Below are 20,076 nucleotides of genomic sequence, written 5' to 3' on the forward strand. Positions count from 1 at the left end.
TTAGTGGCTGAGGAGAAGAAGGATTCTCCCTGCAGCATATGTTGGTGTTTGTGGTATTTGAGCAGTCTGGGGGCAACCTGCAGGGGAGGCCGCATGACACATACTCAGAACTCCAACACATGTCATATTGATGGTAATGAGATGGTGCAAGGGGTGCCTCAAGGTGTCGTGGCCAAGAGCCATCTGCTGGCATCGGCACCGCACCTAGTTGTGCCTCCTTGCCATAGGCGCTAAGACCTGTGTGCTATCCAAAGTGACGGACGCCGAATGTATCCGAGGTGACCGTTGGGGGAGGGGTTTGGGACCAGCCGTACTATCTTCTGGGGACAGATCACCAGTAGTGTGGACTGGAGCCGCTGGAGGCCTCAGATGGGCCACTGTGGTTGGGGTGTGGCATGTACATGCAGAGTACATGAGCGAGCAGCCCCAATAAATCTTCTTCTCTGTTTTGCAGGCAAAAAGTCACCACAATGCCCGGAAGCGCCAGAGGACTGGAGGTAGACACGCCCTCCAGTGCCTCACACCCTTCGAGGAGCAGGCCATGGAGCTGGGCAGGAAGGCTAGGGTCCGGTGGCCATGTATTTGAGGTCCACAGTCCTATCCACTCTGTCTGCCCACCATCCAAACCACTGATGGTTGCTGCAATCGTTAATGCTGAAACAATGCTCTTTCACAGACTGAGACATTCTGACGTCTGGGTCATACAGAAGGGGCACTAGTCCCCTTGAGGAATCGCGTCTCCACCACCTTCCAAAGTCACCTTATCCTATTTGTGACCACTATGACAATGGTCTAACATGCCATTGGATTGCTGCTGCACAGCCAAAGGCACCAGCGCAGAAACACACAACTCGGTGGGGACTTTACTGACGGCTGGTGTCCCGGGTCACAGTGGAGAGGGCACATCACAATCACTGGAGGAGATGGTAGGGGCAGAGAGTGCTGATGGCGCCAGCAGCCGGAGGGCTGCAGGGGATGAGGCACATGCTGAGTCCAACACTGATGACGTGCCTCTAGAGTTGTCCCCAATGCAGCAGCTGCAGGACAGGTGGCAGGAAGTGCGTTTGCATCTGGCAGGGTTGCATGAGGGAATGGTCCAGTTGCTCTCTGTGATGGAGGAGTCTAGGCAGAGTGTAAGTGAAGGTTTGGCCCTCAGGGCAGAGCTTCAGGCTTCCTTCAATGAGAAATTGGTGACTCTCATACAGAGGGGCTTCAATCGAATGGAACATTTTATGATTGGGATACGCTCTGATCTGCAAACCCTCACAGTGGTACTGGCCACAGGTGGTCATTCCCAATGTGGGAGATGATGTGGGTACCAAGTGTCGGCACTCGGTGCCTATGCATCTGCGGTGAGCAGGGAGGTCAAAAGGGACCTCACATCAGCACAGCAGCTGCCTATCATCGCTGCAAGCTCCTCTTAGGGCACTCCAGATGAGGGCAGCAGCTCCTCCACCCCTCTGCCAGTTAACGTTTCTTCCATTGAGGCTGCAACAACTGGGGTGATGCCAGTTCTGGAACTGGCTGCTCCGTCCCAGCTCCACGGGCCAGAGGACACCCGCCAAGGTCATCGAGGCCATCAGGACAGCAGAGTCAGCAGGCTGTCTCACAAGCCACTCCAACCAATGGGGCAGCACCTCGACGTAGCACCTGAAAACATAAGCATAAGGCCTGTTAGGCACTCAATGGGTATGTCACTGGTGATTTTGTGTTGCCCTTGGAATAGGGACCCAAATTTTTCTTATTGCAAAGGAGTGTTGTTTGCTTTTCTTTTGGACATAATAAAATCCACCTTTGTTACCATGGCTGAGGGTCTTTTGTTTGTAGTGCATTTTCTTTTTCACATGTTTATCATGAGTAGTTGAGTGGACATTGATGTTTCTGTACCAAGCCCTTAGCTGCAGCTGATCGGGTGGAAGATGTGGCACCTAAGTGCCACACGTGGAAGGACCAGGCAATGCTGCTCCTGTTGATCCAAGTGTGTGGAGCTAGCTGAAGGTTCTTTGGATTAAATTGTCCCAGGTGTCCCTGCCTCCTTGGTGTAATTGTGGGTCATCATTCTGCCCCTCATCATCGCCCTGTGCTTCCTCATTCTCTGAGGCACTGCTGGATTCATCATGTGCAGCCTCATCCAGGGCATCAAGGTCTTCATCGTCAATTCCATCCTCGCTTTCCAGCGCAAAATTGTGCAGGGCGCAGCAGACTACCACTATCAGAGTGACGCGATCTGGGGGGTACTGGAGTGCACCCCCTGAGTGGTCCACATAATGGAAGCACATCTTGAGAAGACTAATGGCTCTCTCCACTACAGCCCTTGTGGTGCCCAGGTTCCTATTGTACCGCTGCTCAGCTTCTGTTCTTGGACAGCGTACTGGTGCCATGAGCCATCTTTGCAGGGGATAGCCCTTGTCACCCAGCTGCCAACCATCCAGCCGAGCCAGAGCAGTGAACAGCCCCGACACCTGGGAGTGTCTGAGGAGGTAGGCGTCGTGGGAGCTGCCTGGGTACCTTGCACAGACTTGTAAAATCTGCATCCTGTGATCACACACTATCTGCAAATTCATGGTGTGGAAGCCCTTCCAGTTGACGAAGGCACCAGGCTCACCTGCTGGCGCCTTGATGGCAACATCTGTGCAGTCTATTGAACCCTGGACGCCGGGGAAGCCAGCAATGGCCACGAAGCCTCTGGCTCGCTGTGCCTGACTTGCCTGGTCACAGCGGAAGTGGATGAAGGTGGATACCCGTCTAAACAGAGCGTCTGTAACCTGCTTGACACAAGTGTGGACAGCTGATTTGGAGACACCGCAAAGATCACCCACCGAGCCCTGGAAGGAGTCAGAGGCATAGAAGTGAAGGGCAACTGTGAGCTTCAGAGCCGCTGGCATGGGGTGTCCACTCACACAGTTAGGGGAGATCTCAGGGCCTGACAGATATAGTTGACCTATAGTTGACCGTCTCCCTTGAGAGTTGGAGCCTCCTTCGGCATTGCACCTCAGACATATTGAGGTAGCTGCTTCGCCGCCTGTATACCCTGGCAGCAGGATAGTGGCGTCTTCTGTACCTTGGACAACCTCTTGGCCCTGCACCCCTTGTGCCTGCGCCTAGCCTCCCAAAGGTGGCTCCCCTGGAGGCTGATTGTCCAGTCCTGGCCTCCTCTTTATTCTATCCCTCCCTTCCTCCTCAGGGGAGCTGCCTCCAGTGGAGAGGTCAGAACCCATACCCCCTAAATGACGGCCTCTGGAAAGCTGCAGGCCCGAGAAAGATTACTGCCTGCAGGCTGGTTTCAAAGTACACAAGAAGCTCTTGGAAATTGATGAGAACTGATAACAATCACACAGGCAACTTTTAAACACTTTCAGCAATTAAAACTTCATGTAAAACATGAACAACCCCTCTGAGTCCACACATCCCGACATTGCATGAGTTTTCTTAAAAAATCTCCTGCCCGCCTGCCTGTTGGGCTGGTGCTCCAACCCGAAGTTCGCACGGGCCCCTCAAAATCCAGGACAATCGGCAAGTTAAGAGCCTTAACGAGGCCTTCAATTAAGGGCAGGCGAACGCCCTGCTGCTGAGCGCCACCCGCACGTCAGCCGGAAAATTCTGGCCCATGTGATTTGTTCCCAGGCAGATTCTCTTCTGTGTCTCTTGAAGTCAGTAGAACCCAGGAGATATATAATCAATTCACATCAAGCAGAGACATTCTGCTGTTGTTCAAGTGGATTGTATCTGCTACTCAGCTATGGTTTGTTTCCACAAAATCAATTTTTTCACTTTTTAAAAATTCAGTCCCTGAAAAGCTTTTGCTATAGTTGGTCAATGGAAACAGAGTTTAAAAGTAAGCAGAAGGAAATAGCCAGAACATGCATTTCCAATGCAGTTCTGGATAGTGGTGCTTTATGTAGTGATTGCTTTAGGCTGCCGTCACTAGTAAGTGGTCAGTTAACTACAGGCACAATTCCTTTAGCTATAGATTTTGAAGAACTCTGAATGGTATTGCACCAAATATATTCAGAGGTATGTGCTTTGAATTTCACAATATTTAACTTCACATTTAGCTATATTGTCCAGTTGTAAGATTAATTATTGCCATAAATCCCAAAATATAAATATCCCTTTGGTGCTGAAGCAAATTATAGCAGATGCTGGAAATCTGAAATAAAAACAGAAGCTGCTGGAAGAACTCAGCAGGTCTAACAGCATCTGTGGAGAGAGATCCCCCAGATAAAATTCCCCAGGCAGCCTTCTCACCTTGGCATCTCCACAATCTTACAGGGGTAGGTGAGGCCTAGGGCAGCCATCCGCCCTCGCCCAATTGAGGCCCTTAATTGGCTACTTAAGAGCCTTTTCCTGCCCGACCTCAATTCTAAGGCTGGCAGGAGGAGTTAGGAGGCAGGGGGTTAGCCAAGCAGGTCACCCTGCTTGGGTCACTCCAGCACCTCCCTTTCCACATCAAGCATCCACCCCTTAAGGTCTGCCTCTTGTGGGTGCACCTTCCCCCATGACCCCTCCACTAAGACCCCCACCCTACTCTTCCCAACCCCCGGGCTCCACCTCCCCTCCCTGTTATGATACCCCCGGCACTTAACTGGTCCTAGACTCTGGGACTTAGAATCTTGGGAGTGCTTGTAGTCCCAGTCCTGGTCACTGCTGCCACTGGTGCTATTGGGACTAGAGAGCTGCTGGCTAAATAGATTGACCAGCACTCTAAGGCAGTAAGTTCTGAATCCAGCCAATTAACAGTCTTCAGAGCTGCTGTGATTGGCAGAAATATGTTTCCCTGGGTAGGGCTGGGGGGAGGGAAGCGGGGAAAGAAAGTGGGACACCCTGCCATCTAAAAAATACTGCCTAGTGTTACCATTTCAGGCCTGTGACCTCTCATCAGAACTGGGGGAAGTTAGAAATGTAATAGATTTGCAGCTGCATCAGTTGCATAGCCTAAACATTTTGGTGAAACTTTGGAAGACATTTTTCATCAAATGGCACCAAAATTATCAATACATTTACCCCAGTAATTCAGTCTTAAAAGCTGATTTCATCAACTTGATGAGCACATTTATACACAAGTTACTAACAGTAAAATCTAATAATAGTAGCCAATAATTCTTTGAAATCCCACAAATTATATGGCAATCCCTGTGATTATTACCACCAACATTTCACAACAATGTGAATGTGCAGATAATTGTCAATCGATATATATTGTTATATTAAACACAATAAATATTGCCAGTCCTTAACTCTCCCACTCCTGGCTACTACCTTACCCAATCCCTGGCAACTGCTACCCACCTTTCCCAATCCTTCGCCACTGCTACTTTCACTACCAAACACCCACTTCCTGACCGCCCACATTTCCCAGTCATTACTTGGAACTTAACTGAGGGTCACTGTTGGAATCACAACAGCCAGGTCTTGAAGTCTTCTTTGACAAGCTGCCTGGTGACACCCATTAGGTGTCTGCAGCTTGCAGGCTCAATGATCATGAGGTCCAGGCACAATATTACATGCACATTAGGCCTGTCCACCCAGACTCAGAGACTGATCCCTGTGCATTTTGGAAGCAATCAAATTTCTAGACTAATTAATTAATAACTTGTCTCTATGTCTGTGTTGAAGAAAAAATTAACTCTGCACAACTTGCTTCAGGATATAGTTAGAACTTCAATTTATTATAAAATTGTTAAACTAAATAAAATGGCTAACCCCACCAGCTAACCCGACACAGCAAGACGGATGTGGTGGATGTCTTTCAACAACATTGTAACATATTTTCAGAAGTGAGGATAGCCAGAAAATGCATAATCACAACAAGGCGACAACGGGGTTCAAGACAGCCTCAGGATTTTATTTATACTTAGGGCATTTTATCAACCAAACAATCTGAAAGCCCACGGAAGTCAACTGAAATTGCTTTGTGCCTTCACTGTGATGATGCTGCCATAGTGTTGAAATATTTCAATTCTCCCAATATATGCATATTCCTGAAGACACCTAATAGATTAAAATTTTCAAATATGGTGGTCAAATCCATGTCATTCCAAATGTGTTGCACTGTAAACTCGTGTTGGGTACAGAATCTCACACACTACCCTGGGACTTATTTGCACGTAGCCAGCTTATTTAGGGCATTGTAATTAAGTGTTATAATTGTTGTGAAATTGACATAAAGGGAATCTGTAACATACTTGGACTGGCATTTGAGAAATAATCATTAAACCAATTACTTCACTGCTGAAGGGACAGTTTGGTTCACCCCATCAGTATGATCTCACAGCTAGATCAACTCTACTGACTTTAACAAGTGGATAATACAGTACTTTACACCCCGTCAGAATTCAGGTATCACATATGTATGAATTCTATTTCAGAGTTGTACACCTCACAGTTGTGTATTCATTTAAAGCAAGTGTGATTGTGTATGTTTAAGCTCTTAAATTCCACTTTGTTGAAGACAGATAAAAATGAAAATTTGTCAATTTGCTGAAGATATGATCATCTAAAGCCGGTCAGTCACAGTCAGTCATTAGCAAAGTGCAGCCAAAAAGACCTTTGCCCACCTCGCAAAATTGAGAAGACGAAATAATACTAAACACATACAAGACACTATTCAGATGATTTAATAGGTTTTGAACACACTCTTAATAGCAAGGCATGCAACCCCTGAAATTCTCTCTTCCGAATTATATATCTGAAGTTATCACTTCAATCAACCCTTTTAAACGTAGATAAAGGTTTCTATGGTTACAGGGTTGAGTCCAGCTCATCTCTCAGTTTAAATATTAATAGCTGAGCAAGCAGCTTCAAAAAAATGAAAGGGCAAACATTGTCCAATGGCTTAGTCTATGTTGTAAACATGGTATATTCAGAAAAATATACATTTATAAAATATATTTTTCATACTGGTTAAAAATGTCAAGTCAGATTATGAAAAACAGTTTCAACAATCTTTAATGGTCATTTTGAAATGTAATACAAATTAATATTTTCAAATGGAAATTACCACGTATCCTAAATAATATCATATTTCTCTATACCAAGAAATGACTTAAAGAACAGGGATCCATTCATCCAAATACTAAGTTAGGTGGCATAGAATAGAGTACAAAGTACTCTATTTAGCAGATGTTGGAATTCTGTAACAAAAACAGAAAACGCTGGAAATTCTCAGTCAGGCAGCATGTATGGAGAGTTAGATAGAATCTTTTAGATTCTTTTAGAGTCAACAGGGTCTCAGCTTCAGGCTCGAGAGCCAGCAAAAACCTCATGTCACCTCTTATTGGAAAGGCCCGATCAGGCACTTAACAGGCAGACAGCAGGTTCTTCCTTGTGATCCAGGATCCTGGGGCAAAAGTCGAACCCACTGAGAAGTGCTAGCCAGAGGCCTGCAGTTCTATTGAACCACCATGGATGGAGTGGTTACTGCCCGTACAACACCCACCTGAGACCTAGGATCACCGCTGGATCCCAGGCCAGAGGTGATTGATAGCGGAGTGGGGCGGGGCATATTGAGGGAAGGCAGTGCGTTTCAGGACATGGGGAGGGGGAATTGGGGGAGCTCTCAGCGTGCACTGCCCCACCCCCTTCCAGCTTCCTCAATCAGGCATTTAACTGCCTTTGAATGAGGGGCCCACATGGCAGCCTGCAAGCAAATATGCCAGGGTTTGTTTGTCATGCTCCCTGCAAACCCCCCGCCTGCAGCTGTCTTAATACCAGTGGTGAATGGCTGAGGCCCTTAAGTGACAATTGATTGGCCACTTAAGGGCCTCAATTGGCAGCAGTGCAGAAAGGCCATCCATGTGCCTTCCCGCCATGGACTTAATCAGGGTGGAAGGGAGACGGTGGCAGTGATCCGCCCGCCACTCTCCTGTCTGATTAAATGACCCCCAACTCCAAGCTTGCCATAGGGAGTGCACACGATTCCACCCACTAACTCTATTCCTCTCTCTACAGATGTGACCTGATCTGCCGAGTATTTCCAGCATTTTCTGTTTTTATTATGGTAAGTAGGAGTAGAAAGTTGCTAGATTAAGTGATTGGGGAAAACTGGGAGTTTATTATGGGGAAGTGTGAGGTTATTCATGTTGGACACAAGGAGGAAAGATCAAAGTACTTTATAAATGGTGAGGAGCTGGGAACTGTGGAGAAGTGGAGAAATTTGAGGGGTTGAAGTATAGAAATCCCAAAGTTAGTGGACAGGTACAAGAAACAATTTAAAAGGCTAATGGAATAGTGGCCTTTATCTCAAGGGGCCTCTATACAAAGGGGTAGAAGTTACGTTACAGTATTTAGAAGCTCCGGTAAGACCCCAACTGGAGTACTCCAGTTCCAGGCACCACACTTCAGGAAAGTTATACTGATATTTGTAGGGATTCAGTGCAGATTCTCCAGAATAGTACAGGGGTTTAACAACATTAAATGCTAAGGACAGGTTCCAAAGGCTACACTTGTATTTCCTTGAGTGTAGAAAATTAAAGGATGATCTAATTGAGGTACTTAAAATGATCTATTTGGGTGATGAAACAGCCCCTGGGCTTGAATGGCCTACCGTGCCAAACTATGTCTCAAACTAAAAACAATACCATCACTGCACTGGTCTAATTTCTACTGAGAACTATTCTGCACAAGAACCACACGAGCATGTATTTTCTTGACAACATTTGAGCACCTAACAACCACAATGTGCTTTTATATAGCATAATCAGATAAAAGTTGACACCAACCCAAAGAAGCAAATATCAGTAGGGGTGACTTAAAGCTTAGTCAAAGAGGAACTTTGATGTTGAGATAAAGAGGAGGGTATAGAGATGGAGAAAAGGTGGAGAAGTTTCAGGAGCGAATTCTAGAGTGGCCATAGGCTTTGACTGCAAATAGTGAGGCAAAGAGAAAGACAGACATGAGTTTAGCTCCTGTGTCAGATTCATTTTGATGTTTCTCATTTTTAGCTTCACAAAAATCTTTATGAACAATTCCATTTCTATTCCCCATTCCTACAACGCACATGCGATGGCTCTCTAAACTCAGCAGAGATTTCTACATAATGCTGTGCATGCTTACCTTGAATTGCCAGGGGCATTTTAAAGTAAATTACCATTTGTGTAAGTCATCCGTTTTTTTAATACTTTACTAGAAAGGAGATGACTTACGGGGTGGAATTTACATCCCAGCCAGCCCCCACCTCCCCCCCATCACCAGCATGTTGGCAAGCAGAAGGGTGTAAAAAGGGTGCCATGACAACGGCGCATGCCCTTTGCTTGCCCTGTGTCCAACAGAGGACCTCCCAAACAATACTCAACCGCTGACCCACCCCCCAACACCACCACCACCACCACCACCAAGAATGTTCCTAACACCCTGACCTCCAACTCCCCTTGCTGGGGCCTTCACCTGCACTGCCTGTGAGTGTGGTGGAGGTAGATTTAATCTTTCAAGAGGAAATTTAAGAAAAATCTCAAGGGAAAATACTTGCAGGGCTTACAGGGAGACAGCAGAGGAGCGGGACTAGCTAAACTGCTCTTGCGGAGAGTTGGCACTGACTTGGTGGGCCGGATAGCCTCCTTCTGTGCTGTAACCATTCTTCAATGTTATGATTAACACACAAATCCTCTAACAGATCTTCCCTCCATTGGAGGTTACTTCAAATTCATACCTGAGTACTGTTTAAATGTGATGAAGACTTCTGTCGCTACCACTGTTTCAGACAATGACTTCCAGAACCCCACCAACCTCTGGGTGAAAAATTATTTCACAACTCTCTTCCAACCCCTCTACCAATTACTTTGGATCTATGTTCACGGATGTTGATTGCTCTGCTAGAGGAAGTAGGTCCTTCTTGTCCACTCTCCCAGACCCTCATGATTTTATTCACCTCAGTTAAATCTCCCCTCTGCCTCCTCTTTTCCAGGGAGGACCGCCCTACCCTATCCAGTCTTTCCTCATGGCTGGGACTCTCCATTCCTGGCAGCATCTTCTGTTGGGTCTCCTCAGTTCCCTCTCTGGTGTTATCATGCCTTTCCTATATTGTGGTGGCCAGACTGCACCCAGTACTCTAACTGTGGCCTAACTAGTGCTTTTTTCCGGTTCTAGCATAAGCTCTTATATTCTATACACCCTTGTCAGCCTGTCCTGATACTCTTAGGAATCAGTGGAAATTCATTCCAAGGTCCAGGTATTCACAGTTAAAGATAATGTTAGAGGAAGAAAGAGGTTAGTTTGAAAGGGCAAATATAAAACATAACTAGATGCTTGGCAGCAAAGAACTTGAGTATTGTTGAAAAAGAGGCATGTTGTCAAAGCCTTTTGTCTTGCATTCATCAGGACAGGTTTGCAAGAATACCAAATCTCAAAGGGAACAACAATCTATACTGCATGAGAAGAGGGTGCAAATTGGCTGACAAGTGGACTCTGATTGCTAGAGGCATTGCCATGGAGAATGCACCAGGGAACAGTTGGCTGCCAAGCTTTTGTTTAAATTCAAACCAGGCAGGTTGACTCTGACTGGTCAAGGCATAGCCTTGGGGAATGAAGTGGTAAAAGGAGAGCCCCAAGCTTTTGTTTAGTTTGTTTTGTTTAGCTGAAAAATGCACAATGCCTGGACATGTTCTCTTTGTTTGCAAAGGACAGGCCCTGCATGTGAATACGTGTAGCTTCTAGCATGCATAAGTGAGCCACCCTGTGAGCTGGACTAATGATACTAAATTGGTTATTAATGTAATTCTTACCATGATCCTCCTTTTGTGCCATAATGAATTATCAGGGTGAATTTTACGCCACCACCCCCATCATTCCCCCCACCAGCATATTTGAAATCAGGGTGGAGGGGGGCACATAAAATTAAGCAGGTGGCCAGCCAGCCGCCTTCCCGCCCATCGCTTCCCAGTCCCCTATATTACAGGGGCTGGTAAGGCTGCCTGCCCTTAGGCCTAGTGAGGCCCTCAAGTTGCCACTTAAGAGCCTTAATCCACTTTTGCCGCAATTTTTCATACAGCTGGAGAAGGCTTTGACAGTGCAGGGTGCTGTCAGGAAGGAAGAGGAGCTACCTCCTTTGGAGGATCCCTCTTTTGTATCTCTCCCCTGGCCTCTAAAACCCTGACACCCTCACCCCCACCCACTCCCATACCCCCCTCAGCACTCCACCCACCCCAGCATCTCAAACCTTTGCCCAACCAAAATGCCCCAACTTACCTTCAAGTCCGGAAGACATCTTCTTTCCTGGGGACTGATTGTAATCCCATCAGTGAGCACTACCTTCTCCTGGTGCTGCTGAGACTGCAGAGCTGCCTTGAGGGCAGGACTCCCTATCCCTGAGGGGCAATAAGTCTCACTCTCAGGTAATTAAGGCCACCCCCAGCGTATTATAATTGCAGGGCAGCTGGATTTAAAGTCAGTGAGGTGCCAACCAATTGTTCGACTGAGCGCGGGTAATCTGCCCACCGGTAACATTCACACCTAAGAGTCCAGACCTCTTCAGCTATAAACAATGCAATTAGGCCACACACAAATGGGATATTAGCTTCATGGAATGAGGCTTTTGCTTGGGGAGGTAGAAGAAATAGGAAAAGTCATATGCCTGTCATTATAATGTCATCAATGACAAAATACAATAGATGCTGCAAATATTAAACTGTTATGAATATTCTTGGTTCATATGTTTTAAAAGTATAACTTTTATTTTGGGAACTGAATTTTTTAAATGCAGGATAACTAAAAATACCTTGGGGGATGTGTAAGAGCGGGTGCGCGGAGGCATGCCTCCAATCAGCGCCAATTGGGGATGCGCCGCCATTTTACGTGGGCGGGCCAGCCAATTAATGCTCGCCCAGCATGATGTCTGCAAGGAAGCGCTATGCGTTCCCTGTGCGGGCCGAGGGTTTGGGTTGGGGGGTGGGGGGGGGTGGGGTATTCCCTGAGCTGAGAGTGCTTTCGGCCATGCGCACGACAGAGCGCACTCATCTCCCTGAGGCTAAGTGCTGCCTCACAGAGATCCACTCTGCAGTATAAAATCTGAAATATAGAAAAAAAATTTCCCCTGACATGTCCCCTTATGTGACAATGTCACATGAGTTGGGACATGTCCATCATTTTTAAATACACTTTAGTTACATTTTTTAAAACCTACATGAAACCTCATCCCGCCAGGTTTCATGCTTTTCCTAATGCCCGCCAGGGCTCCTGGCCTGCCCACTAACTTTAAGGTTGGACCTGCAGGTCCATTAATTACTTTAATGACTCTGGCAATGGCCTCAATTGGCCAATGACAGGTCGGTGGGCGCACAGCTGATTCTGCTGAGTCCCCGCCTACCTGAAAATTGAAATGAGGCGGGGTGACATTGGGAGTGTTGCCCAACGTCAACCTGCATCCTTTTACGTGTTGGCGAGCGGACCCCACACCCCAACTCGCTGACCAGGAAATCCTGGCCCCTGTTTGAGAAGCTAGTAAACAGACCTATAGTAATTGCACCTCAAAGAGTGGCCTATGTTTAATTTATAAGGTCAGAGTTGGAACTGGGAAAACACTAAACAATGGGTGACCCCTTTCTGGACTTTGTGATGGAGACTGGGAGTCTACAACCATCTCAATAAGGGATTTAATTTATTCATATGGTTTTCCAGAACAAAGAGAAAGGATTGAGAGTCGGAGACAGTTAGTTATAATTAGTTAGTAGTACTTGCTTTGTTTGACTCTTGTAAAGTAAAACCTTTTGTTCAAAACGTGGAATTTTGTGCCATTAATTCTTTCAGTTAAAACCGGAGGTTTGAATTTTCTTTTAAAAATTACTGGTCTCTATTGAGGTCACAACAAAACAAAAACAACAAACTAGAAACACTCCGCAGGTCAGGCAGCATCTGTGGAGAGGGAATGTTTCAAGTCAATGACCTTTCATGTGAAAGGGCATCAATCATAAATGTTAACTTTTGGAATGTTCCCAACATTTTCTGGTTTTATTGTATCTGTTACAATCCTGTTTTGATGTAATTCACCTCATAGATTTGTGAAAAAATGTGCATTTTTATTCAAAGTGGTGATATATTTAAACTAAGAAGAAATTTAGAAATCAGCATCCATGAAATGAAGTTTTATTAAAAAAGCCTTTTTGTATGTACACTGACCACAGGGATAAATATACTGGGAAAAATAAGTCATTCCTTACACATCAAGTGACAGCACCAAATGTTCCTAGATCAGACATAATGTAGAAGAGTCAAGCAAGCTGTAGGGCTTCATCTGCATTGTCCTTAGAGTATATTTCAACAGCAAATGCAGAGGGAAAGCTTGTTATAAACACTTGTGTGACACCCCCAATTCCCATAATGCATACTCGTGTGGCCTCATAGGATATGCTAATTAATGTGGAATGTGAAAGGGAGTTCTGAGCTACTGGATCCATGTCCACTGACAGATAAAATAAGAGTGCATGAATTCATTTCACCTGTAACCCATAACAGCCATCACAGATAATTACCATTGCTGCTCACTTTTTCTTCATTTGTCACACAGGTCTTTAAATATGCCGAATACAAGCCACAGCACCAATAAGGGTTCAGAAACTGCCAATTAAATATCTGCCTAACTTGTGCAATTTTTTTGTGTTATCGATATTACAAGAGACCCAAATTAGTTTTTTTTTTTACCTCTGCACACACACCTTAAGTTAATAGTCAATGTTTGCTCCTCCGACTTTAGCAGATCACCGACAGCAAATGTAGCAGAGCCCAGGAAGCTTCGCTGCAAAACAGATAAAAGAGAGTCTTCATTAGTTTCAAAATTCATAAGCATGACAGCTTCATCACAATGCCTGTAAATCTGTCTTAGCTTACAAGATAGCGAGAGTGAAGGAGGAAACAGCTGGATAGATCCATTATCCTGTAGAATTCGCCAGGACATCAGTGACACAGCTATCAATAACACTCAGCTTAATTTTCTTCTCGACAGCAGGCTACCTTTTTTCATTAAAAACCAATACAAGCTTGTATGGTAAAACACTAAACAAGTAAGAGAAATTTGACATTTTATTTTGATGCAGGAAAGATAAGGAAATATATGTACAGACAGTAGGTTCATATCAAAACATATCTATCTAGAAAGTTGTCATTTTTTAGGCATCAGCTTTCTTCACTAGCCTCTCTTTGTCTGCAAGCATTGGACTCCTTACTGAAGTATTTTCCCCACAGGTTCTAGTTATATTCCAATGCCTCACCACCTGCTCCTTCATCGCATGCAGGCCAGGCCACACACATGTGGCCTGATCTGCACGTGGCCATATTCAACTGTGGAGAGCATCATTGCCATTGCCAATCTCCATTCCATCCCCAGCAAATAATTGTATCTTCCAACAGGAGTTACAATCAGAAATGAGTCACTTTCCTTAAGGCCAGTTACCATTGTCCTAGCTCAGATCAGTTATCTCAGTAAAGAATGAGGATTGAACCTCAGACTTTCTGAATCTGTATGCTACAGATACTCACTGAATAAATTAGCTGAGCTATCAGGATTACTTCCCTTAGGTTACTCAGGTGACAAATGCCACACAAAGCTCAAATATTCTAGCTCATATTGACAGGAAAACGTGTCAGGAAGCTTTCTTTCCCCATTTGACCTGTTTCTCATATGTTGATAAAAGAGCCTCAAATGACATTTTGGAAAATACACATGGTCTACACTGAGCTTCCATCTCCACTGAAGGATAACACAACAGGTTAGTTAACAGTTCAGGCTTTCCAGAACTTAGCAATATGCTACAGTGACAGCATGTATTACACCATTGTCTTGAATTAAATTGACATTCAGTCTGTCTTTGCAAAAAGTGAGTAGGTATACATCCTATTATATCATAATCGAAATGGCAGGCTGCAATTTTTGCTTTTGAACTCAGTACTGTCGAAAACTAAACTGGACTTGAAAAGGATGTCCAAAATCCAGTCTCCAGTTTCAGATTGATAGGACTGCTCTGTTAGTAATATACATAACTTTAACTAAGGCAGCATCACAAGAGTTGCAAGTACCTAAGGTCATAAGAACTAGGTGGAATAGGCCATTGAGCCCATCGAGCTTGTTCTAACATTCCAAAAGATCATGACTGACCTGATTGTGGTCTTAATGTGGTCTCAAAGTCCCCATAACTGTGACTCCCTTGTCAATCAAAAACCTGTCCAACTCAGCCTTGAATATATTCAACGAATCAGCTTCCACTGCTCTGTTGAAGAGAATTCCAAAGACTAATAGCCCTCAGGGAAGAAATTCTTCCTCATATCTATTTTAAATGGGAGGCCCCTTACTTTTAAATTATGCCCCAATTTCTAAATTCTTCCATGATTGGAAATGCTCTCAGCATCTACCCTGTCAAGCCCCCTCAGAATTTTATGTTTCAATAAGGTCACCTCTCATTCTTCTAAACTCCAATAAGTATTGGCCCAACTAGCTCAACCTTTTAACCCCTTTATCCAATGAACCAGTCCAATGGACCTTCACTGAACTGTTTCCAACGCAAGTTTATAATTCCTTAAGTAAGGGGACCAAAATTATGTACAGTACTCTAGGTGCGGTCTCACCGATGGCCTGTAACAGTTGTAGCAAGACTTCCCTACTTATATACTCCATTCCTCTTGCCATAAATTGTCTAATTACTTGCTGTACCTGCATACTATTTTTTTGATTCATGTACAAGAACACCCAGATTTCTCTGTGCTACAGCATTCTGTAGTCTCTCCATTTAAATAATATTCTGCCTGCCAAACTGGACGGACTCACATTTTCCGACTTAATACTCCCTCTACCAATGTTTTTGTCCACTCACTTAACCTACCTCTATCCCTTTGCACACTCTTTGTATCCTCCTCACAACTTGCTTTCTTACCTATCTTATCAGCTTCAAATCTGGCTACAATAGTGAGTCCCTTCACCAAATCATTAATATAGATCAGAAACAGCTGAGGCCCCAGCACTGATCCCTGCAACACTCCACTAGTGACAGTTTGCCAACCTGTAAATGACCCATTTATCCTGACTCTGTTTCCTGTTAGATAGGCAATCCTCTATCCATGCTAATATATCACCAACACCATGAGCTCTTGTGCAGTAACCTTTTATCAGTCCCCTTAAGGCAACCCCTTTAAATGTCAAGAAGAAAGAAGCTGCTGCAGCTGTACTTCTGTGCTGTTTCAAATGTCTGTATGGGAGGCCAAAGATAAAGACCTAAACATCACACAGCAGTGACACCTGGAGCCATGGCCATGTCTACGGAGTTCAAATGCAAATCCGTCTATCACCTGCTAGGCCAATCTACCTAATCATATGGACCACTGACGGCCCAAACACATCTGAGAAATCAGTACAAAAAGTATAATGTACGTGCTAACATATGTACATATACACATTGACACAACTTATCTATTATGTTATAAAGTGCTTGCATGGGTCACAGGGGTCTTTGCAATTCTGATTACAAATACGTTTCCCAACATTCCCATCACATGCCTCTCCAAAGATAAGGGTGTTTCCTAACCTCTCTCCTTCCCATTTCAATCTTCCATTCACTCATCTCCATACTCTTCTCTCTCACATGCACGTGCATCTGCATATACACACACAAACATTAATTCATTTCCTTCTGAAGATCATAATTACTGCAAAAAAAAATTAAAGCCACCAATAAATTCTAAAAGACAATTCACAAAGATCTGAAGTGCAGTTAGGTTATAGTCCTGGTCACTTGCTGACAAATTATATTTGATGCATTTAGGATAATAGAATCATCACTTTTCAAATTTACAACTGAATCTGATTCCACCAGGTACTGCATTCCAGCTCACAAAACAATTTTCATTTCCCCTCTATTATGTTTGCCAATTAGTTTAAAACTGTGGCCCCTGGTTACCTATTGTGCTTCTAATGAAAACAGTTAATCCTTATTTACACTACTAAAATGCTTAATTATTTATTAAATTATTTACCTCTATTAAATCTCCCTTTAACATCCTCTGCTCTAAGGAGAATAATCCTAAGAATAAGGTAGGCCTGTGTAGTAGATTTTAGTGTAAATTGACCATTTTTAGACTATTTTCATATTATATTCATTGTTGTAAGCTAACAAAGTTAAGACATTTTATACTAACACTTGACCAAAGAAGCTGTTTTGCATTCTCATATTTCTTTCCGAAAACATTGCTGAACTGAAGTAGAAAAGATGAAAGATACAATATCTACTGTTTGATTTGTAAATCAGGGGAGAGCTTGAACACAGTGCCCCACTACCACAAATTTTGCATTCAAGTATCCGCATTTGGGGACATCGCAGGTGTCAGCGCACCCGAAGTGCAATGGGCTAGCCTCGTCCTGGGAGAACCACCTTTATGATCATGGTCTCTCCCCTGCCATGTAAGTATAAGTTTTGCATTCTGCCCCTTATAATCACTTACATGTATTAATTAAGGATTACCATATACTTAGCAATCAGCCAGAAACAGATTATTGACCAGCAGTGTACCTCAATTAAGTTGTAATTGAAGAATTAGAATCAAGTAGTTTCTAAGGCTAGGTTATATTCAAAACTCTGTAAATTCCAACGAGTACTGCTGAAAGATTCTAGTCTTGGATGAGCATCAAATCAGATGTTATGTGCGAAGTTCAGCTTGCTCTAGCCTTGACCATCTCAAGAGTTGGGGCTGGACAATGGAAAACTGTGCAAAGTCAAATAAGAAACGGCACTGCGAAAGACACATGGTTCCTTCGGGTGGACAATGTACACAGGTAGTAAAACTCCAGTTAAAACAATTCAGCAATTAAACTGAGCAATTATGAAATTACACAAACATGGTCCGAGATAAGGCAATGAAAATTGAGGGGCTAAAAGTAAGGGCTTCGAGCGACATCTTTGCGAGTTAGTTGTGTGCTGGATGCGACTGAAGCAGAATTTGCAAGAATTGCAGTCAACGAAGGAACATTGCAACTTTATATAGGCCTGATCGCCTGGCAGAAGCTGTGAAAGTTTGCTTTGTACTGATAAGTATACTTTTTTCTTTGAAGATAACATTTTTCTAATTTGCAGCTATTCGAGAGTCCGTCTTTGCCTTAACGGAATTAAAATGTTTTATTGGGTTATTTTTGGAATCGGGTAATTGGACAATTAAGCTTGAACAATCATGAATTAAATTAAAATACTCTAAAGAGCTGACAAATTCTGGCGACAGGACAAGACCAAAAGACAAGACATTTGATTAGTAAATTGTTAGGAAAGTTGCTTGTGTTCTACGGAATTAACACGTTGCGACAGAAAGTAGAATAACGGTAACAAGTCTATCTCATCGCGGTTCAAATCTGGCTCGCATGTCCAGCGAAGAGGCTAAAACGCGAATGTGAATGATTCAAGAAAGTGAAGTCCAGTTCCATGTTATTGCTTTTATTAAAGATGAAGTCGATGGTAAAATATGGCAGCTAGTAAAAGACAGGAAGATCCTCTGGAATAGAGCATTTAACTCTTGTGCTAATAGGGATGACAAAATCCTATGGAACAAGAATCAAGAGATCCAAGAGTTAAAACAGCTGTTAGAGAAAGAACTCTGCTTAAAAGAATGGGCTAACTTATAACTCCGGGTCCGTGATCTAGATGGAGATGCTTGCTGATTGTACAGCGTCCATGTTGCATTAGTAAAGCCACCCGAGTATCAACGTAAGTTTAAACAGAAGTTTGCTTAAAAACCATAAAGAAAATGAATCGCTTAAGTCTGATCCGCAGGACATCAGATGTGCCCTCCAGAGAATATAGCAATGAATAACGGTCTGGGGGGACCATTCCCATTGCTAAACGAAGATACATGAGCTAGAAGGGAGGTTAAAAAGGCGGAACGCATTCCTTTCCGCAATTTCGCGTGAAAACACACCAGCTCCAGCTTCTGTTTCGGTAGCAGGACGGACAACTGTCCAGGACCCACAAGATCAATCAGTAAACGTGGAGGAAAGATCTGTTCCTCTCTCTCTCATACTGAAATTAAAGCCTGTGAGAGAGAGAGAGAGAGTTGGGGACAATTCAAGATGCTGATGATCCCCTTGAAGTAAACAGATAGTGGGCAGAGTTGGAGGATAGCGATGTATAACGCCGCCTTAAAAGAAAACGCAGACCCCGAACTCCACAACATGCAGATTTACTAAGTAGGGGTTTTACTTTTTATGCATTGCGGGAATTGCAAACATAAATCTAAATGAAGAGAACCACCAGACCCGATCACTCCGTACCTCCGGCTGTATGACTTGTACGAGTGCTCACAACATGTAACCCCTGGAACATTAGCTGCAGGGAAAAGTCAATGTAACTTTCAGGGTGCACTTATCAAACAGCTACACCCAAAGGCATTGGGAATTTCTGAACCAAATGCCCCCCAAATTTCAACCCGAGCAACCAATTCTTAACGCCAGATTGAAGCATAGACATCCATTAAAGATTCTATTAAGAAGCAGGCCGCCAGCAGGAGAATGAGCAAAGATCGGGACAACAACATCCACGCTCAGAGGGCCTGGTATGTCTTGTTTCTATTCTGGTAAAATAGGCTCTTATGTGCGTGATTGTAGGAATAAACCATCCTTATACCAGTCTCTCCCACCTCCCGCAAGAACTCGAAAATCACCTCAGATTAACAAACACTACCAACAAAATCAGCATAATTAACAAAACTCTCAAAATTGACTCCAGCAAAATGTTGCTAATTTGATGTTTTCTAAAATGGAAGGTGAGCTTAAACAAATGCTCAGTAGAGGGATGTCCGATGTGATGTTATCCAAAAAGGGCAGTTTGCTGTCAGATCAGCCCCGCTTGAGTGCACCAGTAGCAAACGGAACGCAGATGGGTTCCACATGCAGAGGATGAGGCCCCCTTCAAATAATCAGCAGTGGGATTCTGACATGACTGTGATAAGAGGCCAGCCATTCCTGTGTTTTTGATGGCGGCCAAAAGCAGAACATGTTAATTGACATATGTTCAGCTGTCATAATCATTCTTACCTCACACCCTGAACACACTGCAACGGCCGGCAATGGTTGTGTGCTCCATTGAAAGGTAACAATGGTTCAGAAAACGTCGCGTTTGAAGG

The 20,076-nt window shown here is 44.1% G+C and overlaps 1 protein-coding gene and 1 non-coding gene across 4 annotated transcripts in view; both read right to left on the reverse strand.

Annotated features, from left to right (window-relative positions):
- The window catches only part of inpp4b (inositol polyphosphate-4-phosphatase type II B), a 900,896-nt gene that overhangs the window by 339,064 nt on the left and 541,756 nt on the right, over nt 1–20,076 (reverse strand). For all 3 annotated transcript variants that reach the window (XM_041213287.1, XM_041213212.1, XM_041213146.1), the window contains one exon: nt 13,644–13,723. In XM_041213287.1, coding sequence (XP_041069221.1) covers nt 13,644–13,723 — 80 coding nt within the window. The remainder of the gene's footprint in view (nt 1–13,643; nt 13,724–20,076) is intronic.
- LOC121285681 lies at nt 17,217–17,379 on the reverse strand. The gene has a single exon (XR_005944744.1). It is a non-coding gene; the product is annotated as a U1 spliceosomal RNA (small nuclear RNA).

Source organism: Carcharodon carcharias, chromosome 1 (genome assembly GCF_017639515.1).
Source record: "Carcharodon carcharias isolate sCarCar2 chromosome 1, sCarCar2.pri, whole genome shotgun sequence".
In the NCBI taxonomy this organism is placed as follows: Eukaryota; Metazoa; Chordata; class Chondrichthyes; order Lamniformes; family Lamnidae; genus Carcharodon; species Carcharodon carcharias.